This window comes from Tursiops truncatus, chromosome 20, assembly GCF_011762595.2.
Source record: "Tursiops truncatus isolate mTurTru1 chromosome 20, mTurTru1.mat.Y, whole genome shotgun sequence".
Classification (NCBI taxonomy): Eukaryota; Metazoa; Chordata; class Mammalia; order Artiodactyla; family Delphinidae; genus Tursiops; species Tursiops truncatus.
The window spans coordinates 50,743,867-50,770,747 of NC_047053.1; the positions used below are offsets into that span (position 1 = coordinate 50,743,867).

At 44.0% G+C, this 26,881-nt stretch overlaps 1 protein-coding gene across 5 annotated transcripts in view; it reads left to right on the forward strand.

Annotated features, from left to right (window-relative positions):
- The window catches only part of RNF157 (ring finger protein 157), a 78,116-nt gene that overhangs the window by 18,689 nt on the left and 32,546 nt on the right, over nucleotides 1-26,881 (forward strand). For all 5 annotated transcript variants that reach the window (XR_004523741.2, XM_033847178.2, XM_033847176.2 and 2 more), the window contains exon 2: nucleotides 4,392-4,510. Coding sequence is in view for 4 of the 5 variants with exons in the window: in XM_033847178.2 (XP_033703069.1) it covers nucleotides 4,392-4,510 (119 nt within the window). In the remaining variant the exon portion in view is untranslated. The remainder of the gene's footprint in view (nucleotides 1-4,391; nucleotides 4,511-26,881) is intronic.

The following is a 26,881-nucleotide window of genomic DNA, read 5'->3' on the forward strand; positions in this document are numbered from 1 at the left end:
AGTTGTATTTTTCTTCGTGGATAGTTGAAAAAAGAATGTGAATAACTCCTTAAAAGTTTTTATATTGATTACCTATTGAAATAATATTTTGGATCTATTGTGATATTGGAATAACCAACATTGGGATAAATACAATATATTCAAATTAATTTTGCTTATTTTTACTTTTTAAAAATGTGGCTATTAGATAATTTAAAATTACATATGTGGCTTGCATTTATGGCTCATGGTATACATATATATATTTTTGGCCACGCCACGCGGCATATGGGATCTTAGTTCCGGGACCAGGGATTGAACCCACTCCCCCTACAGTGGAAGCGTGGAGTCTTAACTATTTGACCTCCAGGGAAGTCCTGTGTTAGCATATCTTTGTTCAGTGCTGATCTGGAAGAACAGTACTAGTGTAATTTTCTTCCCTTGTAAGTAATTTGATTTTTGTTTGTCTAGATGCCTTATTTTCTTTAATACTTTTTTTAAAATACTGAAAAAATATTGTATTAGCACTGGTCATTCTGGGCCATACGTTATGGTTGTTTTTTTTTTTCTTGATATTTATTTTTATTGTGGTTAAAAATACATAACAGTAAACTTACCATCTTAACCATTTTCAAGTGTCCAGTTCATTAGTGTTAAAATCTCTAGAACTTTTTCTTCTTGCAAAACAAACTCTCTACCCATTAAACACTAATTCCCCCTTTCCCCTCCCACTCATACCTTTTGTTTTAAATATAATTTGTTTAAGAAATTATAGCCAGCTAATAATGGAAAGCTTGCAGGTTATCTTCTAGTCATGTGTGTTTTTTCCCATTAGCAAATAGGCAAAGAAGTGTTTTAGTGCAGTTCTTTTTCCCCTACCGTTTCTGATTTTAGAGCGCAGTTCACACTAAGAAGCAAAAATGTGTGCAAATTGTCCAGAAGGCATTTTTTTTCAAGGATTATTAGTGTGTTTGGTGTTCCCATCTGCTGATGCGGCCGCTCTCGGTCACTGTGCCCTGATCCACACCTCTGGGCAGCCTGGGCAAACAGGCAGAATGCTTTAGCTAGGCTGCAGATAGCAAGTTTGCTCTCTCTCTAGTCTAACTGGGGTTATTAGCGAGGTGCATTTCAAAGAGAGGAAAAAACAAAATTTCGGTTGTCTTAAGTTTAATTTTCCTTTTACCTGATGATAAGTGCACCAAGGAAGATCAGCTTTTCCCAGGAACTTGGCATTGACGCTTCTCCTGAAATGAAAAATCCCCTTTTCATGTGTGGATTATTGACCTTAATTTTAGGTCTTGGTATATGTGTGCTCTTGATTTCTAATGCCAGGCAAGGCTACAGTTAGCTCTGCACTGCTTTCTGGATAATTTCTTTTAATGTCACAGCTCCCCCCGAAAATGGCATTTCCACTAGAACACTGTCATCTTTAACACTTTAACCCTGAAGCCATTAGTGCTCTTCTCTTGCTAGGATCAAATCTCCGTGGATTTCATTGTCCCCACATCCCTCACCTGACTGCTCCCAGGTACTGGAAACTCAACATGTCCCACATTGAACTCAACCTGTACCACAGACACCAAACCTGCTTCTCCCGGTTCTTTATTCATGATTTGGGCAAGCCATCCATCCATCAACGTAAACATCTTTCCCTTTTCTAATGTCACCTAATGTGTAATAAATGTATAATGTCTAATGTATAAAAAATATATTTTACTAAGGTTCAACAGTAAATGACAGATTCTTTGAGATGGCTGCCTCTGCTTATGGCAACGAGGCACCTCCCCTCTCTATAAATTATGCACGTGGAAAATAGGGCTAGTAAGTGCTAGACATAAATAATTGATAACTAAGCTTTCCTAAATGATGAATCGCGCTGTTGTATCACTGCAGATGGCTGCCCTGTGTGTTTTCGTTCTGATGGGTAACTTTCAAGCGTTCCTCAGTGATTGCTTTTGTTTTGGCAGCTGTTACTTTCAAATAATGTTTTCCTGCCTGTTATTTAACGAAAGAACTGCCTCACTTCGTGGCGAGTGATTTTATCCACGTGGTTTTGTTTAATAAGTGTTTCTAGACGAAAGCAGCTCCATGTGTAGAAAACCCAAAAAATGAACATTTGGTTCCGTTCTTCTGTTAGAACATTCTTCTCTGTCTTCCTCGCTGTGGCTTCTTCACAGGCTGAAAGTGCTGAATCTCATTTTTTTTTAGAGTTTGCTGTATACCTAAAACATTGAAACACTTACCCGAGCCGTATAACACGTAAAGAAGACTTTTGCCGATTCATCAGTTCTTTGTATTAATCTAAGAACAGGGGTGTATGAGAGCATCGGTAGAGTATGTTATGGTAGGAGTCGTTCACTTTGAACAGCTTGCCTTTGTGGGGGAATTAGATTATAGAAATGTGGCTTAAGAAGCATTTTTTTTTGCTGGAAGGGGTGTGGTGAAAAGGGAACCCTTCTGCACTGTTGGTAGGAACGTAAATTGATACAGCCACTATGGAGAACAGAATGGAGGTTCCTTAAAAAACTAAAAATAGAACTACCATATGACCCATCAACCCCACTACTGTGCATATACCCAGAGAAAACCGTAATTCAAACAGAGTCATGTACCACAATGTTCATTGCAGCACTGTTTACAATAGCCAGGACATGGAACCAACCTAAGTGTCCATCAACAGATGAATGGATAAAGAAGATGTGGCACATATATACAATGGAATATTACTCAGCCATAAGAAGAAATGAAATTGAGTTATTTGTAGTGAGGTGGATGGACCTAGAGTATGTCATACAGAGTGAAGTAAGTCAGAAAGAGAAAAAAAAAATACCATATGCTAACGCATATAGATGGAATCTAAAAAAAAAAAAAATGGTACTGATGAACCTAGTTGCAGGGCAGGAATAAAGAGGTAGGCATAGAGAATGGACTTGAGGACATGGGGTGGGAGGGCGAAGCTGGGATGAAGTGAGAGTGGCATCGACATATATACACTACTGAATATAAAATAGTTGGCTGGTGGGAAGCAGCCGCATAGCACAGGGAGATCTGGTCTGTGCTTTGCGATGACCTAGGGGGTGGGATAGGGAGGGTGGGAGGGAGGCTCAAGAGGGAGGGGATATGGGGACACGTGTGTGCATATGGCTGATTCGCTTTGTTGTGCAACAGAAACTAACAGTATTGTGAAGCAATTATACTCCAATAAAGATCTATTTTTTTAAAAAAAGCATTTTTTAATTGAAGTATAGTTGATTTACAAAGTGTTCATTTCTGCTGTACAGCAAAGTGACTCAATTATACATATACATACACTCCTTTTTCTATTCTTTTCCACTATGGTTTATTACAGGATATTGAATATAGTCCCTTTGCAATGTAGTAGGACCTTGTTGTTTATCCATTCTATGAAAAGCATTCGTTTAATCATCAGATTTGGAAAGTGTTTCCAGATGGAATGTGCGGTGTTACCTAAGCCTCCCTTGGTGACTTAGTGCCATCAGGTCCTGGCACGGTTCTTCCTTCTATCTGGATAAGGCAGATGGGGATTCTGACCCTGACTGCTGATCGCATCTGGTTAGTGTAGAGTTGAAAATATCCCTGCCTCCTGGCTGGTCAAGGTGGGGCAAAGAGAGCCTGTGTGACTGATGTCCCTGTAACCTTGGCCATCAGCACTGCTAATGAATTTGAGACTAGGGTTTGTGTATGTGTCTGTATCTTTCATAGCACTAAACCTGTCCAATTAAGCTACATAATCTATGTGGTAGTTGGTAGGTAAAGCCTGGGGCAGTATTATTTAAATTTGTATTTTCCTATTAAACAATCATTTTGAAACAAATATGAAAAACAAAGAGGGTTATGGAGGTATACACATAGGTAGGTAGGTGCTGAGACTTCTGTGTGTAGTATGAGCTGGCTTATGACAAATCTAGGCAAAGAAACGTATGTGTGTATGCATGCTGGTACCTGCAGTTAAGATTCCTGAAGAGGTGGAGAGCAAAGAATAACCGCTTCCAGTGTAAGGAAAAAAATCAGGAACAAAACACATATATATGTTCATTAACATACATATAACATAGATATGTTCATACATTATATGTTCATGTGCATTGTGGGCCCTTCTGGTCTTTTGCTTCATGGTATCATAGGCAGATCATGGTAAAGATTCAATTAAGAATGTCACAAGGAATACGGTGATCTGTTTTATATTTGGTATCTTGGGTTCTCACTGCTATGATTTTGTTTGTTTTGTGCCATTATCCCCAATCAAGAGAAGAACATTTTCCTAGGGTTAGAAGCTGCTCTAATTGTTTGTTGAAGGGTTAACCTTTTTTTTTTTTTTTTTCCGCATCAGCTTTTTCGCTTGGCTTAATTTGACTGGTTTCTGTTTGATTTTTCTGTCTCTCGCCCTCTAGGAAACTATTTTGCCAGCCACTTCATTATGGGAGGAGAGAAGTTTGATTCAACTCATCCCGAAGGCTACCTGTTTGGAGAGAACAGCGATCTGAACTTTCTGGGGAACAGACCAGTTGCGGTATGATTGTAATCCGTTTACATCCACGCGGGGCTAAGTGGCCCAAGTCAAATGGTCTTGTCAAAATAAGTTTGTAATTGCTGGTTCAGCAGTGTTTGTAGCTTGGTCTGAGTTGAGAGGGGCCCTGGGAGCCAGACCGCAGCCTCTTTGAGGCATCAGGGTCTCCTGGCACTCGAGGCCGCCCCGTGGAAAAGTACAGAGTCTGCCTGAGGGCGAGGACAGCTCACAAACCCCAGCTCTCCTAGGGATCTGAAGCTCTGCCTAAATGCCACCTCTGAGGACTGCCCTTGCCCAGTCCCTAGCTTGCCCTCACCTTGCTTTTCGTTCCTCTTCATAGCACTTAATACCATATAAGCGCTTTTATTTCTCTGTCTCCTCCTGTTTAGCATCTGCCTTCCCCATCAGAAGGTACATTTCACAGGGCAAGGGCTGTCCGACTGCTGCATCCCAGCACCCAGGACAAAGCCTGGGACATTACGATAAGCCCTTAATAAAGATCTGTTGAATGAATGACTCAGAAAGCTCCCCTTGATATCTGACCTGCTATCAGACTGTCTCTCTCTCCATTCATTCAACTCATTCCATAAACGTTTAGGGAGCACTTTCTCTGCACCCAGCCTGAGGCGTTGTAATCATAGCTTCCATATGGCTATTGAGTGGCTGCTGTGTGCTAAGGAAGGCCCTAGAGACTTCTCAGGCATTATTTCTAATCTTCACAAAGACCCACCTGACAGAGGATTTATTATCAGTCCCATTTTGTAAGCGAGAGAAGTGAGGTTGCGAGAAAACTGAGGTTCCGAGAGATGAACAGCGGTAATAGCCTTTATGAAGTGCCTACTATGTTCTGGGCCCTGTTCGAAGTGCGTTACAGAAAGTTTTCCCAAAGTCACATAACTAGATCTGCCTAGCCAGAGATCCATAACCTTTCCACTGCTTCTCATTGCTTCAAAATATCCTGCCTTTCTCCAGAAACTCCTAGCTTAGTGGGGCAGACAAAACATAGGAACGGGAAATGTTTCAGTAGCACCCAGGGTCTGAAGGGATGGGGTTCTGTAGGAATAGGGAGTGGGGGAGGGGAGTGGCAAGGGGTGCCGGTGTGGAGAACAAGGCCTTGGAGGATGGCTGGGTTTTCACAAGGCGGGTGGGAAAGGGGCTTCCCGGGAGTGAGGTGCAGAGCACAGGCCTGAAAGCATTCACGTTTCTGTTGAATGGGCAACCATTTACTGAGAAACTACTGTGTACCAGGTACTGTGATAGGCGCTGGGGATACAAAGCTGAAATGAGCATGGTTTGTTCCTCCCCTGGAACAAATAAGGAAGCCAGTCTGGCGGGAGTGGACCTTTCCTGATGGCGAAACAAGATTGGAAAGGTAGGTGGGGACTCCATTACCTCCAGACGTTTTCCACTCTCTCCTGTAGGCTCTGGGGAACACTGAAGGTTTTTAGGCAGATAAGTGCCCTGGAGAAATTATTTTGTTTGTTTGTTTGTTTGCTTTTTAGGAAGGTTAATCTGGTGATGATCTTCCATCTGGAGCTTTAATTGAAAAACGTTGTTGGTGGTGGTGATGGTTTTCATTGTTTTCTTCCTTTCTATCTGGGGTGACAGTCCCCCTCTTCAACACCTTCTAATTCTTAGTCCAGTAGTACTTTAGAAAATACCAAGTCCTTTCTGCTTCAGATTCACTTCTGACAGCTCACACTTACCAAATGTCTGTTCTCTGATTTTGCTGCTACTACCTTAGCCATTAGAGTGGAAAGATCTTTTTTTTCTGATGGAGCCAGATAAGTACTCTTCCTCATTCACTGAGAGTCAGCTTATGCCTGGAAAAATGCCCTTTCTTCTCACATGGACTTGACGTTTGTGTCCATTTCTTCCTCCCTTTTTTCTTTCCTCTGGTGTCAGAATAGTTCATGTACTTTAAAAAAGTGTAGTTGTTTTGTTTTTTCACCTTTTCAGGCCATAAAGATTATGTTATTTATTTAGTTTTGGCTGCTTTGGGTCTTTGTTGCTGCACGAGGTCTTTCTCTCGTGGCGGTGAGCGGGGGCTGCTCTTCGTTGTGGTATGTGGGCGTCTCACTGCGGTGGCTTCTCTTGTTGCAGAGCTCGGGCTCTAGGCACGCAGGCTTCAGTAGTTGTGGCTCAGGGGCTCTAGAGCGCAGGCTCAGTGGTTGTGGCGCACGGGCTTAGCTGCTCTGCGGCATGTGGGATCTTCCCGGACCAGGGCTCGAACCCGTGTCGCCTGCATTGGCAGGCGGATTCTTAACCACTGCGCCACCAGAGAAGTCCCAAAGATGATTTTAAAACAAGGGAACACTTCTTTAGGTTCATTTTGAGGTTTCTGCCAGCTAACGAACCTTCGCAAAGCTTAACCGCCTTGTTTACACTTCTCTGTGAGCCTGTGAATGAATGAGCTCTTCCAGGAGCACAGGAGAGCAGACTTGACCTTCACTTGCAGGCGCTCTCCCAAAGGAGTATCAACACTGGCCGTTCTGTTGTTGTTTTTATGAAGTAATCATTAACTCTGCTTCATGTTGCACAGAGCAAATGTTCTCAAAAGACATCATGATTTCATGTTAAGGAAGGAAATCAGGGTCACTTCAAAGAGGGAGGTAGAAGCAGAGAAAACAGAAGAAATGTAGCACGTTTCCCTTTGCTTTCCCCCTTTCTTAGTTGATAATAATAATAGCTAACATTTATTGAACACTTACTGTTTGCCAGGCCCGGTTGTGCTAAGCTCTCCGTACGTGTTCTCTCGTTGTGTTCTCACCCTAACGAGTAGGGTCCTGATTTGACAGATGAAGAACAAAGAGACACAAAGAATTGAAACAAAGATCGCAAAGCCTGGAAGTGACTAAATCAGGATTTGATCCCAGCAGTCCAGCTCCAGAGCCTGGGGTCCTCTGCCCTTTCCTGCTGGTCAGGTGAGGTGCACTCAGGACCCCTGCGCGTGTCCTGTCTGTGAGTCTGTCTAAGTAGATCATCAAGTGAGGTTTGTGAGATATGGAGAGACAACCATCCGAAAGTAGCCAGCATGGCCATGACATGTTCTCCTGTGTGCCTCTTGACAGAGTCCATAGCTGGTGTGTAATTCCACCTGCTGACCTGACCTGGGGAGTTTGCCGTCACCGCAGGTCAGCTTGTTTAGGGGAAGGCCCATCGATTGAAGGTTGACTGGTCGCTTGAGTTCTGCAGAGCTGACCTCTACTCTCTAGTAATGTATCTCGGTGTCGGTAAATGGGCGTCAGGTTGCAGAGGAAAGCAAACAGCCTTATAAAGCCATCCAGCAGCTTCAGGCAGGAACAGCACCTCTTTCCAGAGAGATGGGGACAAAATATGTTGAAATACATTATTAGATTAAATTATAAATGCCATAGACTTCCTGGCTTCTGGGTCTTGTTTTTCCTGTCATTTCTGAACGATCAGACTAAGATGAGTACCATTCAGTTATCGCTCAGCCTGTAGTTTTTACTGGAGCTGATCTCCCACTTAGGATGATCCATCAAAGTCAAAGGTATTATCAAGTCTTCAGGTCAGATTTAAAGAACCAGAGTGTGTGTATATGTAGAAGGATGGTTGAAGCGAGGTTGGAATCAAGATTGGAAGTTTTATGTACCTTAAACTCTTTGCAACCTTGGCAAGTCCATCACTCAGGCTCTCAAATTACCCACTTGTAAAGTGGAGGCAGTTCTGACTTTATAGGAATGTCATGCTTGAAAAATGCGTTGCAACTGCTGGATGCAAAGAGGTATGGAGCCATGTTCGCTGCACTCACTAGGCTTTCAGGTTGGTTATTTCTGCAGTGACTGATAGTTCTGGGTGGAGAGAATACCCACTGGTTTTTAAGCAACTGTCTTAAGTAGTGAACAGGGCTTCTGAAGGGCTTTCTGCCCTGGTCCCTATATAGAGGAGATAAGGTGGTTGTGTTTGTACATCACAGTTGAGTCAAGGCCATTCCTCCCTTTCTTAGGTGGCAGAAGAGCTGGTGCTGATTTTTTTGGTCCTTTATTGCATTAGATCTTAGTTTGTTGAGGTAAATTAGTGCTAAAACTCTAAATTATCTGGAGGCTTAGTGACCTTAGGATTGTCAGATATCAAGTGTTCTCTTGACTCTCCGGAGTTCAGATCTCTCCTGTCATCTGAGAGGAAGCAGCTGAGTTTTCGTTGGGCCCCTAATACTCCACAACCTCTTGTGTGTTTTGTCACTTCTTCCTCACGCTCCCTACAGCCAGGCTGCACAGCTGGTGTTAAGAACCAAGGCGCACAGAGGTGGGCTTTCCTTCTTCCTCTCATAGAGATGTACCCCAAAGTTGTGCTTAAATCCAGTTGCCATACCCTGAACCCTTTTATTCACATATGGGCAGGGAGAGCAAGTTAGTTAAAGGAACTTGGCGATATATCCATTTATGAAGCAGGATTTTACACATATAGAGCTTTGTGTTAGCCATGGTGCCGTTTATTCATTCAGTAAATATCTGTGAGTCATATATTGTGCTCACAACGGGGAATGCAAAGGCGAGAAGGACTTGGCTCCTGCCCCGAGGAGCTCTGGCGGAGTGGGGTGGGCAGATTGCCCCTGACTGTGATGGGTCGTGGTAAGTTCTCCGAGAGAGACAGGGCCAGAGTAATCTGAAAGCGCAGGGGAGTGGGGATGCCCTCCGCCCAGGGAACTGGCTCTGAGAGAGGAGTCCTGGAACCTGCAGTGATGAGCAGGACTTGCTGGGTGGAGACTGGGAAGGTCATTAAGGCAGAATTAACAAGCACTGCAAGGAAGCACAAAGATGCCGAAGTGCCCGTCGGGCTTCCAGAATGGCAAGTAGTCTGTAAGGACTGGATCGTGAGGGATGTTGGTGGGAGATGAGGTTGGAAAGACAAACTGGGCCCGTGTTCCAAGGGCTGTGAATATTGTACTGAGAAGCTTATCCTTTTCTATGGCAGTAGAGAAGGTCGTAGTCATGAGTGGCTTTGCCATTGACTAGCTTTGTGGTGTAGGTTAAGGTATTGGCCATCACTGAGCCTCTGTTTCCCCATCTATAAAAATACCCATCTTGGGGCTTCCCTGATGGTGCAGTGGTTGAGAGTCCGCCTGCCGATGCAGGGGACACGGGTTCGTGCCCCGGTCCGGGAAGATCCCACATGCCGCGGAGCGGCTAGGCCCGTGAGCCAAGGCCGCTGAGCCTGTGCGTCCAGAGCCTGTGCCCCTCAACGGGAGAGGCCACGACAGTGAGAGGCCTGCGTACCGCAAAAAAAACAAAACAAAACCAAAAAACCCATCTTGGGAATTCCCCGGTGGTCCAGTGGTTAGGACTTCACGCTCTCACTGCTGCAGGCCTGGGTTCACTCCCTGGTCAGGGAACTAAGATCCCACAAGCCACATGGTGCAGCCAAAAAATTTTTTTTAAAAAGTTTAAAAAAAGTATCCATCTTGCTGGAATATTTTCAGAATTCAAATAATGACAACTCTTGTGATTTGATTTCCATTTTAGAAAGTTAGCTCTTTAAATCAACTCACAGTGTAGAGTGGATCAGAAAGGGAGGAGATTAAAGAGACCAGTTAAGAGGTCGTAGTTTTAGTTAAGAATGAAAAGTACCTGAACTAGGATAGCTGCATTAAAAAATAAGGATGGTGCAGATTCAAAAGTTGTGGGCAGTGTGAGTGGAGGGAAGCGGAGAAGTTAAGTCAGAGGACTCGGAGGAGGAGCCCCTGGGGGCAGCTACCACTTAAATGGGATGCTCTGCACGGGTTTTGTCTGCAGGTTGGTTTGTGCCCAGGCCCCAGTGTAACCAGACCGGTTGGTCACAAGTACCCCAGTATCTACTGCCCTGGAGCCTGTATTCATCTGCCCAGGCTGCCGTAACAAAATACCACAGGCTGGGTGGCTTAAACAACACATACTCACTTCTCACAGTTCTGGAGGCTGAGAAATCCAAGATCGAGGTGCTGGAAGACTGGGTTGCTGGTGAAGGCCCTCTTCCTGGCTTGCAGTGACTGCCTTCTTACTGTGTCCTCACATGGCAGAAAGAGACTGGGAGTTCCCTGGTTGCCTAGTGGTTAGGATTCCGGGCTTTCACTACCGTGGCCCGGGTTCAATCCCTGGTTGGGGAGCTGAGATCCTGCAAGCCGCACAGTGTGGCCAAAAAGAGAAAAAAAGAGAGAGACTGATATCTCTATTTCTGTTCTTATAAAGCCACTAATCCCATCTTGAGGGGCCCACCCTTATGACCTTATCTAACCCTAATTACCTCCCAAAAGCCCCATCTCCAAATATAGTCACATTGGAAGTTGGGCTTCAACGTATGAATGGGGGAGGGGGACATGAGTCCATAGCACAATGTGAAGTCCATGGAAGGAGTGGGCCTCTTTTCCGAGTGAGTGTGTGTGTGTGTGTGTGTGTGTGTGTGTGTGTGTGTGTGTATTAGATTGGATTTTTTGTCTTTTGTCTGCTATCTTCTTTCCTTCTTCCTTCCTTTATAATTGTACTACAACTGTTTTTGTTTTGGGCATTCAGTTTGGCAATATTTCGCAAATTTTCAGCTGTGGCCCAGCTATTTCACTTCTCTGAGTGTCCATGTAAAGGAAGAACATACTCCTGTGTTTCCTCTGCTCTCAGTATTCTACTACAATGCTGATTCACATATTTTAAATTAATTAATTAATTTTTATTTATTTTATTTTTGGCTGCGTTGGGTCTTCGTTAGCTATGCTCCGGCTTTCTCTAGTTGTGGCGAGCGGGGGCTACTCTTCATTGTGGTGCACAGACTTCTCCTTTCAGCGAGTTCTTTTGTTGTGGAGCACGGGCTCTAGGTGCACGGGCTTCAGTAGTTGTGGCATGTGGGCTCAATAGTTGTGGTGCACTGGCTTAGTTGCTCCACGGCATGTGGGATCTTCCCAGACCAGGGCTCAAACCCATGTCCCCTACATTGGCAGGCGGTTTTTAACCACTGTGCCACCAGGGAAGTCCCCTGATTCACTTTTTTTTTTTCCGGTTCACTTTTTATTTATTTATTTATTTATTTATTTATTTATTTTTGGCTGCGTTGGGTCTTTGTTGCTGCATGCGGGCTTTCTCTAGTTGTGGTGAGCAGGGGCTACTCTTCGTTGCAGTACGCAGGCTTCTCACTGCGGTGGCTTCTCTTGTTGCAGAGCACGGGCTTCAGTAGTTGTGGCACGCGGGCTTAGTAGTTGCGGCTCACGGGCTCTAAAGCACAGGCTCAGTAGTTGTGGCACACGGGCTTAGTTGCTCCACGGCATGTGGGATCTTCCCAGACCAGGTTTCAAACCCGTGTCCCCTGCATTGGCAGGCAGATTCTTAACCACTGGGCCACCAGGGAATTCCCTCCTGATTCACTTTTGACACCAGATGTGTGTGGGTTTTCCACACGTCAGGCAGGAATTGTTAAATAAATTGTAGTGTGTCTATACTATGAACTGGTATTCAGCCAAAAATAAAGCAGAGCTGTATCCACTGAGGTGAAAATATATCTATGACCACATCGTTTACCAAAAAAAAACAGGTTCCTATATATAATGTAGAGTCTGGTTTCATTTCTTTATTTTATTTTATTTTTTTAATATTTATTTATTTATTTGGTTGCATTGGGTCTTAGTTTCTGCAGGCAGCCTCCTTAGTTATGGCTCACTGGCTCCTTAGTTGTGGCATGTGAACTCTTAGTTGCGGCATGCATGTGGGATCTAATTCCCTGACCAGGGATTGAACCCGGGCCCCTTGCATTGGGAGCTCGAAATCTTAACCACCACGCCACCAGGGAAGTCCCTGGTTTCATTTCTGATAAAAGTAACAGTGTATAAAAATATATGCGAAAAAAAAAAAAATATATGCGTACATTTATGTTGATATTTACAGGTACATAAAAATACATGAGCACAATGCATCTTAACCTGTGATGGGGTAACTCTTGGGGGTGCATCAGTGAGGGGAGGTACTTCCTTCATATTCTTCTATGTTGTTTGAATTTTCCCCAGTGAACATGGTTTCACTTTTTAATTAAAAGCATTTAAATTTTTTCTAAAAATAGAGAAGGGATTACTGCTGAGCACAGGAAGGAAATAAAATATATAGAGGAGAATATATAGAGGTAGGAAAATTAAGGAAATTCATAGAATAATGGTTTTAATTTTTTTTTTAATGAACTGCAAGAAGGGTGTGGTCTGCTGAGTGGTTACGGGCTTGTGGAAAATGAGAAAAACATCAGAATAAGCATGGAGAGGGATGGAGCGTCAGCCTTTGGGTGTCAGGCCGCGATGGTTCAGCTTTAGAAACGTCAGATTAGGTGTGGATGTGGCCTGCTTTTAACAACCTGAGAGTAAAAGAAAACCCAGATTATAAAGAGCTAAACTAGGGAATAAATATTCATACTTTTAAAAAAATTATTTATTTAATTTATTTATTTTTGGCTGTGTTGGGTCTTAGTTGTGACATGGGAACTCTTAGCTGTGGCATGCATGTGGGATCTAGTTCCTGGACCAGGGATCGAACCTGGGCCCCCTACATTGGGAGCACGGAGTCTTAACCACTGCACCACCAGGGAAGTCCCAGATTTCTTTTTTTTTTTTAATTGCTCCTTTCTTAACTGCATATTAGATCTACTGCATTGCTTAGGGATATAAGACAGGGATCATGGTTCTGTGTGTCTGGTGTGTAGGCTTCAGGGTATAGTTTTATGGATTAGAGCTATAGAAAGGGGTTGTAATGTAGCCTGAAATTATGAAAGAAAGGAAAAAAAATTCTCTGGAGAAGAAACTTTGCTGGAGATGATGAGGAACAAGAACAGTGTTTAGTAGCTGTTGACCTAGTGGATTACCTTCCCGATGTAAGAATTTCAAAATCAATTTGGATTATAAAATTATGCACTGGGAGAACAAAGGAGAGAAGGAGAAGGAAACAGTTTCTTCTCCGTTCTTATCATAATTTGCTTTCTGTCCTAGTTGAGAAGATAGTTTTCTTCAATAATCATGAGGCCATGACTGCGTTGATCTCCCCCCCATTACACAAATCATTGATTGGTTGACTCATTCAGTCATTCCTTCATAGGGGTTCATTTGACTGAACCCCTATCATCCTCCAGGCTCATGTTCAACACTAGAGATACAAAGATAAAATGAAATCCCTGCCTGAAGGAACTTACTTTATAACTAGGACATATGCACGAGTTGGAGGAGGGCCCGAAGAGCAAAGGCACAGAAGCGTCTAACCAAGGTGACAGCTCTGCACTACAGATGATTCAATAAAATTAAAGTATAGGGTCCAGAGGGTGCAGGGGAGACACAGCAAGAGATAAGGCTGTGCATCCCGGCCTAGACCAAGGGGCCTTGTGTGCCTTCCTGCAAACTTTGGACATTTATCCCATAGGCACGGGGAACCATTCATGGGGTATAAACTGGGAGTCATTTAATATACATTTTGAAAGATCACTCAGACGACAATGTAGAAAATCAATTAAGAGATTATTATTATTACGGTTGTCCAGATGAGATCTGATGAGGTCTGATCTCAGGTTGCAGCCGGAATAACGAAGAGGGCCCTGATCCGTGAGGCAGAATCAGTGCTGGTAACCAACATAAGAGGCAGAGTCTAGGCTTTGGTACTCAGACTGTATCTCCCGGGCCCTCCCACAGGGTACGGCCAGCTCATGGGTTTCCCTGCTTTATGTGCCAAAGCCATTCTAGCGTGCCGGCTCCTCCAAACCTTTTGGTCTTTGCTTCCAAAGACGTCTGTGCCAGTTCTGGAATCACTTAGTGTGGTCCATTGCTCTTCCAGGCTCCTAAGAGGCCCCCTCCCCCAGCACCTATGAGACCCAGGCCTTGGCCAGGGTGTTAATTTTGAGTCATGAGAGGATGTCCTCGGGTCAGCAGCTCCTCCTCATTCTGCTCTATTCTGCTCTGTAGGCCACACCCATGAGCAGCACCCTGAGGACCCACACATCCTTCCAGCTCCTGCCAACACGTGTGTCCACCCGGTCCCCTGGGATGTTTGGAATAATAACCCCTCCTCTCTTAGCCGGCCCAGCTGGCCCCGAGTGAGCGATGCAGCCAGGAGGAAGATGGGGGCAGTCCCTTGTAGGGCAAGCGGTGTCCTGTAAGAGGCTTGTCTTGTTCGAGACTGCTGCCGTGGTCTTCAAGCAAGGGGGATTCCTCTATTTTCCACTTTGCGGGCCCAGAGAATCTGGGGTTCACAGTTCTCAAGTAAATAGATACAGACATCCCCATCTCAGGCCTTAGAGTTCACCCTTTCCAACAGGGCCCTGACTTTGACGTAGGAGACTTGCCTGGGCTGAGTTCAGCCTTCTTAGAGCTGCCACCCCTAAGCGTCAGGTCCTGAGCCCGAGAGAGGGAAGTGTCTTTAGGCTGGCTGACGGTCACACTTGGCTTCAAGTAGCTGGTGGTTGTATCCGAGACTGTCTTTTTCCGTTTTCACTGGGCAGACGGCTCTTAACAACAGCCACCCAGTTCCACAGTCCTTCTCGTGACCATTTCTTCTGCACCTCCTGTACCAGAGACGTTAAACCAGTCAGTGCGTCCCCAGCCACAGGTCGCACTACTACAGCACCCCAGGGGCCGTCACCCCACTGATGGGTCCACGTTGCCAGCCGGCTGGTAAGCGACCCACCCCCAGAATTCCACCTGCTGAACCCACTTCCGTAGGCAACTTCTGATGCCACCTGGTCTAAGGCAGACTCTGGAAGCAAACCTGCACTGGAGATTGTTGTGAAAACTCTTTATTGAAGAAGTGCTCTTTGGAGAAGGGGCGTAACGGAAGCCAGACAGGGCAGGGGAGCAAAACTAAGCAGCAGTGTGGTCTTGGCACAGACTCGCTTCTGCCTGGCCCTTCGGGAAAGCTCTGGAGTACAGCCTGCACCACAGACTCCCCCCATCTCGAGGACAGGGGGCTGGCCTTTTGTACCCCTCGCCGTGCTGTCGCGAACATTCTATTGGGTTGGCCAAAAAGCTCGTTTGGTTTTAAGTGAAACTGAGACAGTGTTCATGTTCACGAAGGACTTTATTGAACAACGAACGTACTCACTACCCGAACGAACGCAATATTGTGTGTATTTTGTTCGGCACGTGTACGCGTATTTGTAGGAGTGCGCCCACAGTTGGCATTGCTGGGGCGCACAGCATACTGTAGAAGATACTGCCAAGCAGTTTTCCAAAGCAACGATACTAATTGTACTCCTATCCGGAGTGTTTGGAGTCCGCAGCACCTAGTATTTTCCATCTTTTTCATCACAGCCCTTCTGGTGGGAGTGCAGAATTAACTTCCATTTTCCTGATGACTCATGAGGTTGAGCACCTTTACATATATTTATTGGCCGTTTGGATCCCTCCTTTGCGAAGTGTCAGTTCAAATCTCTTCTCTTAGCTGAGCTGCTTTTTCTTTCTTAGTGAGGAAATAATAAGGAAAACATGAGTCCTTTCTCAGGTAAATACATTGCAAATATCTTCTCCTAGGCTCTGCTTGCTTTTCACTCTCTCTTTTTAAAAATCATTTATTTATGGAGTTCCCTGGTGGACCAGTGGTTAGGACTCAGTGCTTTCGCTGCTGTGGCCCGGGTTCAATCCCTGGTTGGGGAGCTGAGATCCCACAAGCCGCACAGCGTAGCCAAAAATAAAAAACGAATACTAATTAATTTATTTTTATTGAGATATAATTGACGTAGAACACTGTGTTAGTGTGAGGTGTACAGTGTGTTGATTTGATAAATTTATATATTGCAATATGATTACTACCAACGTGTTAGCTAACACCAGCATCAGGGCCCGTAATTATTATTTCTTTTTTGTGGTGAGAACATTTACGATCTAGTCTCTTAGCAACTTTGAAGCTTATGCCTTTTCACTCTCTTCCCAGTATCTTTAGTTGAACAGAAGTTCTAAATGTTAATATAGTCCAATTTATCAGTTTTTTCTTATATGGTAGCACTTTTTGTATCCTATTTAAGAAATCTTTCAAATACCAAAGTCATGAAGATGCTCTGATTTTCCTCTAATAGCTTTGTTTAACCTTTCACACTTAGGCTTGTCATCCATCTGGAATTGATTTTGGGGTGTGCTGTGAAGTAGGGACCAAGGTTCTTTTCCTCCTTTTTCTTTTGTTTAAATTGACCCAGCACCGACCGTGGAAAAGACCATCCATCATTTCTCACAGCACTGCAGGATCGCCTTTGTCATAAATCAAGCGACGGTAACTAGTTTCTCCAGTGAAGAATCCACTCATGTCCAGCCTGGGGGTGGGGGACAGAGGGGAAGGGGTTGAAAGTCTGACGGCCGGGTTCCAGGAGATGAGCGGGGAAGGGGCTGTGTGGTCTCAGCAAGCCTCCGTATGGAGACCTTGACTTAGGCCCGTGTTTTCAAAGAGCTCCCTTGCCCTTGGTTGTGCCCGGTGTCCCTGGGACTGTCAAATCCTCTGATTGATAAACGTCTTCTCTTAGAGAGGGGACAGGTGGCCTCCTGGCCACCTGGCGTCTGGGAAAAGATCTCAGAGTCGAAATGCTCTTCATTCAGACCTTCCCAGTCTCCTCTTTCAAACCTCAGTGTACCCCGCTTTTATGACGACCTGCTGCCTCCAATTCCTAAGCCTTTCTGGGATTCTGGGCATAAATATGTTTCTGCCGTTTCGAATTTCAGCCTTTTCTGTTCTCCTAAATCAGCTTCCACTTGTCTGTGTGTGATACAGCTTCCAATTATTTATTTCCTCTCCCATTCTCTCTGTTCTTGTGGTTTTAGACTTTTTTTTCTTCCCTTTGCTGTCATTTCAGTGGGAATTCAGAGGGAGCAGAAGTCAGTACAAGTGTTTAATCTGTTGTGGGCGCTGGGAGGTCTGTCCTAAACCTTTGCATTCATTTCTTCACATTTTCAAATCTGTGCTGATGGGAGCTGGGAAGCACTGTTTGACTTTAAATTCTCTATCATTTCTTCAAACTACATCTCAAATTTTTTAATAAATTTATTTATTTTTGTTTTTGGCTGCATCGGGTCTTTATTGCTGCACGCGGGCTTTAGTTGCGGTGAGCGGGGGCTACTCTTCGTTGCAGTGCGTGGGCTTCTTATTGCGGTGGCTTCTCTTGTTGCAGAGCATGGGCTCTAGGCGCACGGGCTTCAGTAGTTGTGGCATGCGGGCTCAGTAGTTGTGGCGCTCGAGCTCTAGAGCACAGGCTCAGTAGTTGTGGCACATGGGCTTAGTTGCTCCACAGCATGTGGGATCTTCCCGGGCCAGGGCTCGAACCTGCGTCCCCTGCATTGGCAGGCGATTCTTAACCACTGCACCGCCAGGGAAGCCCTATACATCTCAAAATTTGATAGCTAACCACTTATATATCTAATATGAAATATAAGATATAATATAAAATAATTTATTACATAGAGTAGAGAGGGAATGAGTAAGCAGTATAATTGGGGCTTTGAAATTATAGGGCAAGGATTTTCTGTGCGTAAAAATTTTAAATTAAAAAAAAAAGCTGTAATGTGACCTTGTATTGTGCTGGAAGGTAATTTGCAATTTCCCTCGCTCTCGATTTGCCAGGGAACTCGAAATTGTCCCTTTTTTTGCATTTATACGTTCTTTGTACTCCGCTTCGTGTTAGCCTGAAGTTGTGTAGGAAGCTCTTGAGTGATTCTTAAAGAATTCAGTAAAAGTTCAGTATTTTGCTAGGCACAAAATAACTCACTGTGCGGTCAAGCCAAATCTGATAGGCTGGAAGGACATTCTACTGGAACTCAAGCTTTTTAGCTTAACAGAATTTTCTTATTAATCTATATTCTATTTCAGCTACAGTAATTTATGTTTTCTTTTAATACCAAAAGCTCAACCAAACCAGAAGGAAATCTGGTTGTGTCTTGTACCATACGATCATGGAAGAAGGAACCGGGATATTCCATAGAGAGACAGTTTAAAATAAGAGGTCTTTGTCTTTGGATGTAGAAGAGCTGCTTCACAGCTCACGAAGACGCCTCCTGCGCTCTGTAGAGCTTGTGAAGTCATCCACGCTGCAGTGAATGTTGCCGCCCTTTGCACCCATCAGACCCTGTGTTCTCCCCTCCAGATATACACGAGGGGCTCATAGGGCAGCTGAACATACGGTGATCTGTGCAGAGTTCAGTGAGGCCTTTGGCTATTTTATTTAAGCATGGAAAGAATGTGTCTTGTCATTCTGGAAAGGACAAAACTGTAGGGATGGGAAACAGATGAATGGTTGCTAGGCACTGCTGGGTGCAGGGAGGGGTTGGCTGCAGAAGGGAATGAAGGAACATTGTGGGGGGATGGAAGTGTGCTATACCTTGATTACAATGGTGGTTACAGAGCTGTAAGCGTTTGTCAAAATTCATAGAACTGTACACTAAAATGGGTGAATTTTACTGGCTGTAAATTACACCTCGATAAACCTGACTTTAAAAAAAAAAAAAAAAAGGAATGTCTTGGAAAGAAGGAGTGGTTCAAAAAAAAAAAAAAAGAAGGAGTGGTTCACAGACATGCCAGTGCTCTCTGTGGCCTGGTGTCCATGTGGCCCAGGGAGCCCCTGCTTATGGCCATGTACCAACAAGAGGCGGTGGACGTGTGCCCCAGATGCCGTGTGTACACGTGGCAGTAGCGGGGGGGGGGGAGCAGGGGGCGGGTCAGCATTGCTTCTGCATCAGCAGCCCTCAGCCAGAGGGGTCAATCCTAGTACCCCAGCAGCAGGGAAAAACTATAATGGAAAAGAATATTAAAACACGATTGTCTATATGCATAAAACGGAGTCACTCTGCTGTACAGAGATTGGCACAGCATTGTAAATCAACTACGCTTCAATAAAAAGGTAATAAAATAAAAAACAAAAAACACATGGCAATCTGTTGTTTAGTTATTTTGTGAGTATTAATTGTGCCAACCTGCCGTTGAGGGCAAGTATGCACAACCCAGATGGTCACCATGGGCACATGCTGTGCTCTTCTGAAGACCTTATTCATATATTCAGTCTGCACATACCTAGTTTTATCTTTTATGTGTGCTGGTCTAATCACTCTGGGTGATACAAAGATATCTCTAACCTAGACTTTGCCCTCAAGCTTATAATCTCGCAGGAAGCTCAGACACGATATACACACAAAGAGGGAAGTGATAAATGAAGTGTAGACAGAGCTTCCAGAAGCTCTGAGAAAGGAACTTTACTTTGTGATATAAGTTTTGCTGACTTGGAAAGTACTGCTTGAACTTTTGGTTTGTTGTTTAAGGCTGTGTTTCTTAACAAACCAGGGCACAAAGAACTGCTGCGGTTTTCAACAGTGAAACTAAAGCATCTGTGTTGTAGGAAGTTCCTCGACATTTCTTTGAAACCTACTGAAACTAAGTGTGCACACTCTCACCTCTGTTTCCTGTTGTCAGGGTCCGCCCCCGTTTACGGGAAACTATATGTATTGGCGTTGCATTTCAAAGAAAAATTTGGTTAACTTTTTCAGCTTTTAAAGAGATGCATAATGGCCTTAAATTGTAATGAAAGTGTTCTTACAAAAGTCTATAAAAGTCAAAGACTTCTGGGTCAAATAGCCTGGTTACATGTAAATAGCATCCCTGAGGAACACACTTATTTGACTCAACTAAAATAGTAGCCCTGACTATGACAGAAATGAATCAGGCATACGCTTTATCTTTAGAAGACAGCTCTGACAAAGCGAGCTTTGCGGTAAAGGTTGCTATAATTATAGAATAGAATGTCGTCCCATATTTTCCATTTATTAAAAATTTAAATGCTTTTAACACCAGAGGTGCATATCCTCTGTTAATCCATACTGTTAAATATTTTTTAAAGAAAGAAGGGGAGAGGGCTTCCCTGGGGGTCCAGTGGTTAAGACTCCGTGCTTCCAGTGCAGGGGTCACTGGTTCGACCCCCTGCTCGGGGAACTGAGATCCCCGCAAGATGCGTGGCGTGGCAAAAAAAAAAAAAAGAGGGAGAGTTAGCTCAGGCACTTAATAGAAGTAATGAAAATAATAAGTACCAGTGGGTAACATTTACAGTCTACAAAGTTGTTTCACAGTTAACAGTTCAGCTGTTGTCTCTCAGTCCCAAACCACCCTCTAACCTGGGCTGGGTAATGCTGGGGCAGGGACTCTTCGGCCAGGTTTCTCCATTTCCAGGCTCTGCCAACAGAGGGCGCCAGAGGGTCTGCAGGGCTGGAGGAAGAGAAAGGGTGGTACCCAGAGACCAGAGTCCCACCCCCAGGGGGCCTCTAGGCTGATAGCCCCCACCTGTCCCCTTGAGTCCCTCAGCCCCAGGGGTTGTTGCCGCTTCCTGAGGTGACTCTGTGTCAGCTCGGTGTCCCCTTTTTGTGTTTTGGTTCTCCGGTGCCTGTTTAACCAGTTCGATTAAATTCTCTGTTAAAATACCTGGTGTGGTTTGTTTTCCTGACTGGACTAATACAACCTTTATTTTTATTTTTATTTATTTATTGGCTGCATTGGGTCTTCGTTGCAGTGCGGGCTTTCTCTAGTTGTGGCGAGCGGGGGCTACTCTTCGTTGCGGTGCGTGGGCTTCTCACTGCGGTGGCTTCTCTTTGTTGCGGAGCATGGGCTCTAGGCAGGCGGGCTTCAGTAGTTGTGGCGGGAGGGCTCAGTAGCTGTGGCTTGCGGGCTTAGTTGCTCCGCGGCATGTGGGATCTTCCCGGACCAGGGCTTGAACCCGTGTCCCCTGCATTGGCAGGCAGATTCTTAACCACTGTGCCACCAGGGAAATCCCTAATACAACCTTTAATCTCACAAATTATAAGGTAGCTATTATCAAGCACATTTTACTGGTGAGGAAATAGAGACTTAGTAGGGTACAGCAATTTGTGTAAAATTGCACAACCACTAATAGAAGGGCCAAGACCTACACCTTCCACTTTGGGATCCTTTGCTCTCCATTTCCTCTCAGCACTTCTCTTGCTGAACTTTGTTTTTTTTTTTTTTTAATACTTAACAGAAGAATTGCAAAGGTAGTAGGGAATTCCCATATTCCCTCCACCCAGCTATCTCTGATGTTAACGTCTTACACAACCATGGAGCATGTATGCAAACTAAAAATTAGCATAGGTACATTACTATTTTTCAAAACTACAGATTTTATTAGGACTACACCGGTGTTTCCACTAATGTCTTTTTTTAGTCCCAGTTACCTTTGGTTGTCACGTCTCCTTCATTTCTTCCAATCTTTAACAGTTTCTCAGTTTTTCCTTGTTTTTCATGACCATGACAGTTTTGAGATGTACTAGTTAGATATTTTGTAGAACTCCCATCAATTTGGGTTTTCTGATGTTTTCTTGTGATTAGACTAGGGTTATGGATTTGCGGAAAGAACACCACAGAGGTAAGTGCCCTTATTACATCATATCAGAGGCACGTAACAGTTCATGACATACTCCCAGTGATGGCAACCTTGATCGCTTGGTGAAGGTGGGCTCTGTCAGGTTTACCCACTACAAATCTTTCCTTTTCCATAATTGATTTGTTTAGAAGCCAGTCACTAAATCCTCTTGCTGAACTTCCCACTTAATCTTGGGGCTGTGCTTTCTTGGCAGATTATTAAGTAGTGCTTAAAGAATCTTTGAATTGGCCAGGCTGAGAATTATAAACCTAGGAGCCAGACTAACTGTGTTAGGAGATATGACCATGTATTGCTTCTTGGGAAATCATTATCTGTTTTGCCGTCTTTTTTTGCACTACGTTTAAACTTGGAACTTGGCTCCTTTTAGTCTCAGAAAGCTTATGGTTAATGCTAGGACACCTGTTTTTTTCTTGATGAACTGGAATCACTTCTGACAAGCCTGTAAAGATGCTCAGAAGCCCAGGGTCTTAATAGCATGCAGGAAATCAGTAAAAAGAGGAAGAGCCATAGAGAAGTGTTGGCTGAGAATAGGAAAATTGGAGATGTTGAAGGATGTGGTTAAAGGAGTGAAGACTTACAAGGATGGACTGAGAGGTGATAGATGACTGGTGGAGGGGCACAGAGATGTCAGGTAGGAGGTCAAGGAAGGGATGAGGATGGAACACAGGATGAGAGAGAAGCCAGTGACGTGAATCAACCTTGGGATTGGACTCTGTGCATGATATATTGTAAATACTTGTATTTTGTCTCTGAGATTCACCATCTAGAACATAAGAGTTATACTTCTAGCTCTAGATTTCATTACAGACAGACTTTAAGTGAGCTTAGACTTTAATATATTTAATATATATTTAACATGTAAGCCAAAGAAATTAGTTCAGTTGGTTTATATAACCTTGGCTACTCACTGCTATTTTTTTAATTTATTTTTGGCTGCGTTGGGTCTTCGTTGCTGCACGTGGGCGTCCTCTAGTTGCGGCGAGCGGGACCTACTCTTCATTGCGGTGCGCGGGCTTCTCATTGCGGTGGCTTCTCTTGTTGCAGAGCACAGGCTCTAGGCACGCAGGCTTCAGCAGTTGTGGCGTGCGGGCTCAGAAGTTGTGGCTCGCGGGCTCTAGAGCACAGGCCCAGTAGTTGTGGCGCACAGGCTTAGCTGCTCCCTGACACGTGGGATCTTCCCGGACCAGGGCTCAAACCTGTGTCCCCCGTACAGGCAGGCGGATTCTTAACCAGTCCTACACACTGCTATTAAGGAGTGAGTGAAGAATAATCAGAGCTCTCAAGACTTTTGGAAACGTAGTAGGGCAAAGTGAAACAGATTGGTACCTTGTTAAATTAGCTGCAAATTACAGATCTTTTTTTAAATTAAATATTTATTTATTTATTTTTGGCTGTGTTGGGTCTTAGTTGTGGCACGCGGGATCTTTCATTGAGGTGTGTGGGCTTCTCTCTAGTTGTGGCACGTTGGCTCTGGAGTTGTGGGGTACTGGCTTAGTTGCCCCGCAGCATGTGGAATCCTAGCTCCCTGACCAGGGATCAAACCCCTGTCCCCTGCATTGGAAGGCGGATTCTTAACCACTGGACCACCAGGGAAGTCCCTACAGATCTTAGTATTAACAATTTAGAAATTAAAACTATCATACATATGCTATAGGGTTTTTTGTTTTTGTTTATAAACAGCAGTAATTTTTTTATTTTAATTTATTTATTTTTTGACTGTGTTGGGTCTTTTTTATTTTTACATCTTTATTGGAGTATAATTGCTTTACAATGGTGTGTTACTTTCTGCTTTATAACATATAGGTTTTTATTTTATGCTATTTTGTTCTAGTTATATGGGGTTTCCATATCTCATGATGAGCTAACCAAAATAAAATCTCATTAGGGTTTTTGAATTACTAATGGCCTTCTTCCTGGGCCTAGGGCTGTATCTGCAAATAGGTAGCTTAGCCAAAGAAACTGACCTTACCTGGGCTTAGAATTCTGTATTTGATTGGCTTATAAACTTAAATGTTTCTGTATTTCATACTATTCTTTTTCTGAAGCTGAGATTCCTAACATAGCAGACTTCAGCGTATTTTTTTTAAGATTTATTCATTATTTATTTATTTAATTTATTTTTGGCTGCATTGGGTCTCAGCTGCGGCACGCGGGATCTTCGTTGAGGCGTGCGGGCTCTTCGTTCTGGTGCGCGGGCTTCTCTCTAGCTGTGGCGTGCGGGTTTTTCTCTTCTCTAGTTGTGGTGCACGGGTTCCAGAGCACGTGGGCTATGTAGTTTGCGGCACGTGGGCTCTAGTTGAGGCGCGTGAGCTCAGTAGTTGTGGCGCATGGGCTTAGTTGCCCCGTGGCATGTGGGATCTTAGTTCCCTGACCAGGGATCGAACCCCCGTCCCCTGCATTGTAAGGTAGATTCTTTACCGCTGGACCACCAGGGAAGTCCCTCAGAGCATATTTCCTTGCAGAAATATGAGATGGAGACTTGAAACTCTTGTAATTGATCTTGGCTCTTACAGAGATAGTTTTAGGGTCAGTATATTTCAGGAGGGGCACAGGTGGGCAGCTTGGAGTTTTTCAACTTGAAGACCAGCTTACAGTTTTTAGTTTTTAAAATATAGACTGAGGAGGACTTCGGTCCACTTGCTCTTCTTCATAACTGGCCTACTGAAAACACCTCTGTTAAATAAAATGACTGGAAAACTAATACTTGGTGGCATTAGAACATTCATATGCTTCTTTGGAAAAAATATATATGTTGTGTATTTTATTGTTTTAATTATTTTTTAATTTTTTTAACATCTTTATTGGAGTATAATTGCTTTACAGTGGTGTGTTAGTTTCTGCTTTATTGTTGTGTATTTTCAAATACCTGTTTTAGGGCTTCCCTGGTGGCGCAGTGGTTGAGAGTCCGCCTGCCGATGCAGGGGACGCGGGTTCGCGCCCCGGTCCGGGAAGATCCCACATGCCGCGGAGCGGCTAGGCCCGTGAGCCATGGCCGCTGAGCCTGCGCGTCCGGAGCCTGTGCTCCGCAGCGCGAGAGGCCACAACAGTGAGAGGCCCGCGTACCGCAAAAAAAAAAAAAAAAAAAAAAAAAAAAAACCCCAAAATAAAATACCTGTTTTGGCTGATACTGGTGTTTGAGCATATTCTTTACCTACACTATTAAGCATCTCAAAATCTCTTACTTAAAACTGGATTCTTATTTGTGAGCTGGGTTACCAGTCTCCTGACCAGATGAAATGTGGAAGTCAGGCATCTAGAATGGGGTGCTGGTCTGAAAGGAGTCGTTTCTCTGACCATTAGTCATTATTTACCAACTTGCTGGAGGGAAAAGATGACAGTGTCTGCTTTACTAAAAGCCTTTTTTTCCCTTTTAACTCTCCTTAAAATGAGCTGGTGTTAGTCACAACCCTTTGTATCTAAAAGCAGCTCATCTTCAGAAAGATACTTTTATTGTAGAAGCACAGGATGACTGGGTAGTGTTTTATCCCGATGGGAGGGGCTTTCAGTCAGGGGAACCGGAAGTTGAGTAGGTTTCACTTGTCGTCAAAGCAGCACACGTAGCCCTGGAGGTGTATTAGCGTGTACGCAACCTGTTGCCCGGTCTGAGTACTCCTGAACGATATGAGTCAAGACCCAAACCATAAGTAGAGGGAGGAAATGGGTCTGTGACGGTTGTTCACAGAGACCAGGGCGATTTTGTGATGGGTGCTTTTCTCCGCAGTAGATCTTTCATGCTCTTGTTATCAAAGAGAACTGGTTAACTGGGCGTACTCGTAGTAGGGTTTAAATATTTTGGAAAGATCAACCTTAGAGGTGATGTCATAGAGCCAGGACATTGGTCCCATGTGCACCCTGCCAGGGGACCCAGCGGAGGAGTTAACAAACTATAGATAGACTGCCATCTTGAGTGGATTCCTTTGGTAAGCAAACCTGAACACAGAGCATCTTTGAGTTAAGGTCATCATGTGACACCCTCGTGGTATCTCCCTCACATCTTTGATTTGAGTGAAAAAAATGTCTTTTCACATCTTGTCAGCTTTGTGGTCACCAGCCTTTCTACATGGGTGATTGACTCCCCACGAGGATTGGATGGAAAATTAGTGAAAAGGGGTTTTACTGCTGTAAATATAGCTCATTGATGTTTTGGTGGACAGCAGGCACAGTACAGTCTGTCCCAGGGCTACAGCTGGTTAAATAGGCAAATTTGTATTCATTTCACATCATTCAACCCGAGTAAACTGTTCTCCCTGATGTGGATCTAAGAAAATGTTATAAAGTATCACAAGTCTAAATATATCCACTGGTAAGTCTTGGACACACTACATAGCTGAGAAGAGGGGAAGTAGAGAAAGCTGAGAAAGTAACCAGGCATCAAATAAGAAGGAACTGAATTTTAAATATAAAACCCCTAAAATCTATAAAAGCGAGCGCTTATGTAAATGAGGGCTGTAAATGAGCTATTCATATGATCCCAGATGTTGATTTCCATATTAACTATTATTTCTTTCTCTGATACAAATATTACATGTCTATGTGTAAAATGAGTACTTTTCTCTTTTAGTCATAAATTGCCTAAAAATAATTTCCTTTCTCTTCAGAGGCAGATTTTTGGCATTTGGGGCTTTTTTCTTCTTAAGTAAAAACTGCATTAGGTCATATTCATTTGTTTTTCTTTTACATCACCCCCCCCTCCTTTTTCCTATTAAGTTTCCTTTCAGGGAATGTTTATTGCATCATTGTTTGTAATATTGAAAACTGGAAGCAGAGCAAGTGTTCACTGGTAAAAGATTAGTGAATACATGGTGGTCTGAGGTAGACGTCTCTAAAAAGGAACCAGGGATCCTTGGAGACGTGATCAATTCCAGGGAGGGGACAGAGAAACACAACATCAACTTGGAATATCTTGTGGTGCCAGAAAGTAAGGAAGTGCTCAAAAAGTGATGGGGCGAGTCAAAAGGACACAGGAGCCAACTGAGGGAGTTCCCAGTGGCCAAATCCAGGATGCCATGTGTGTATAGG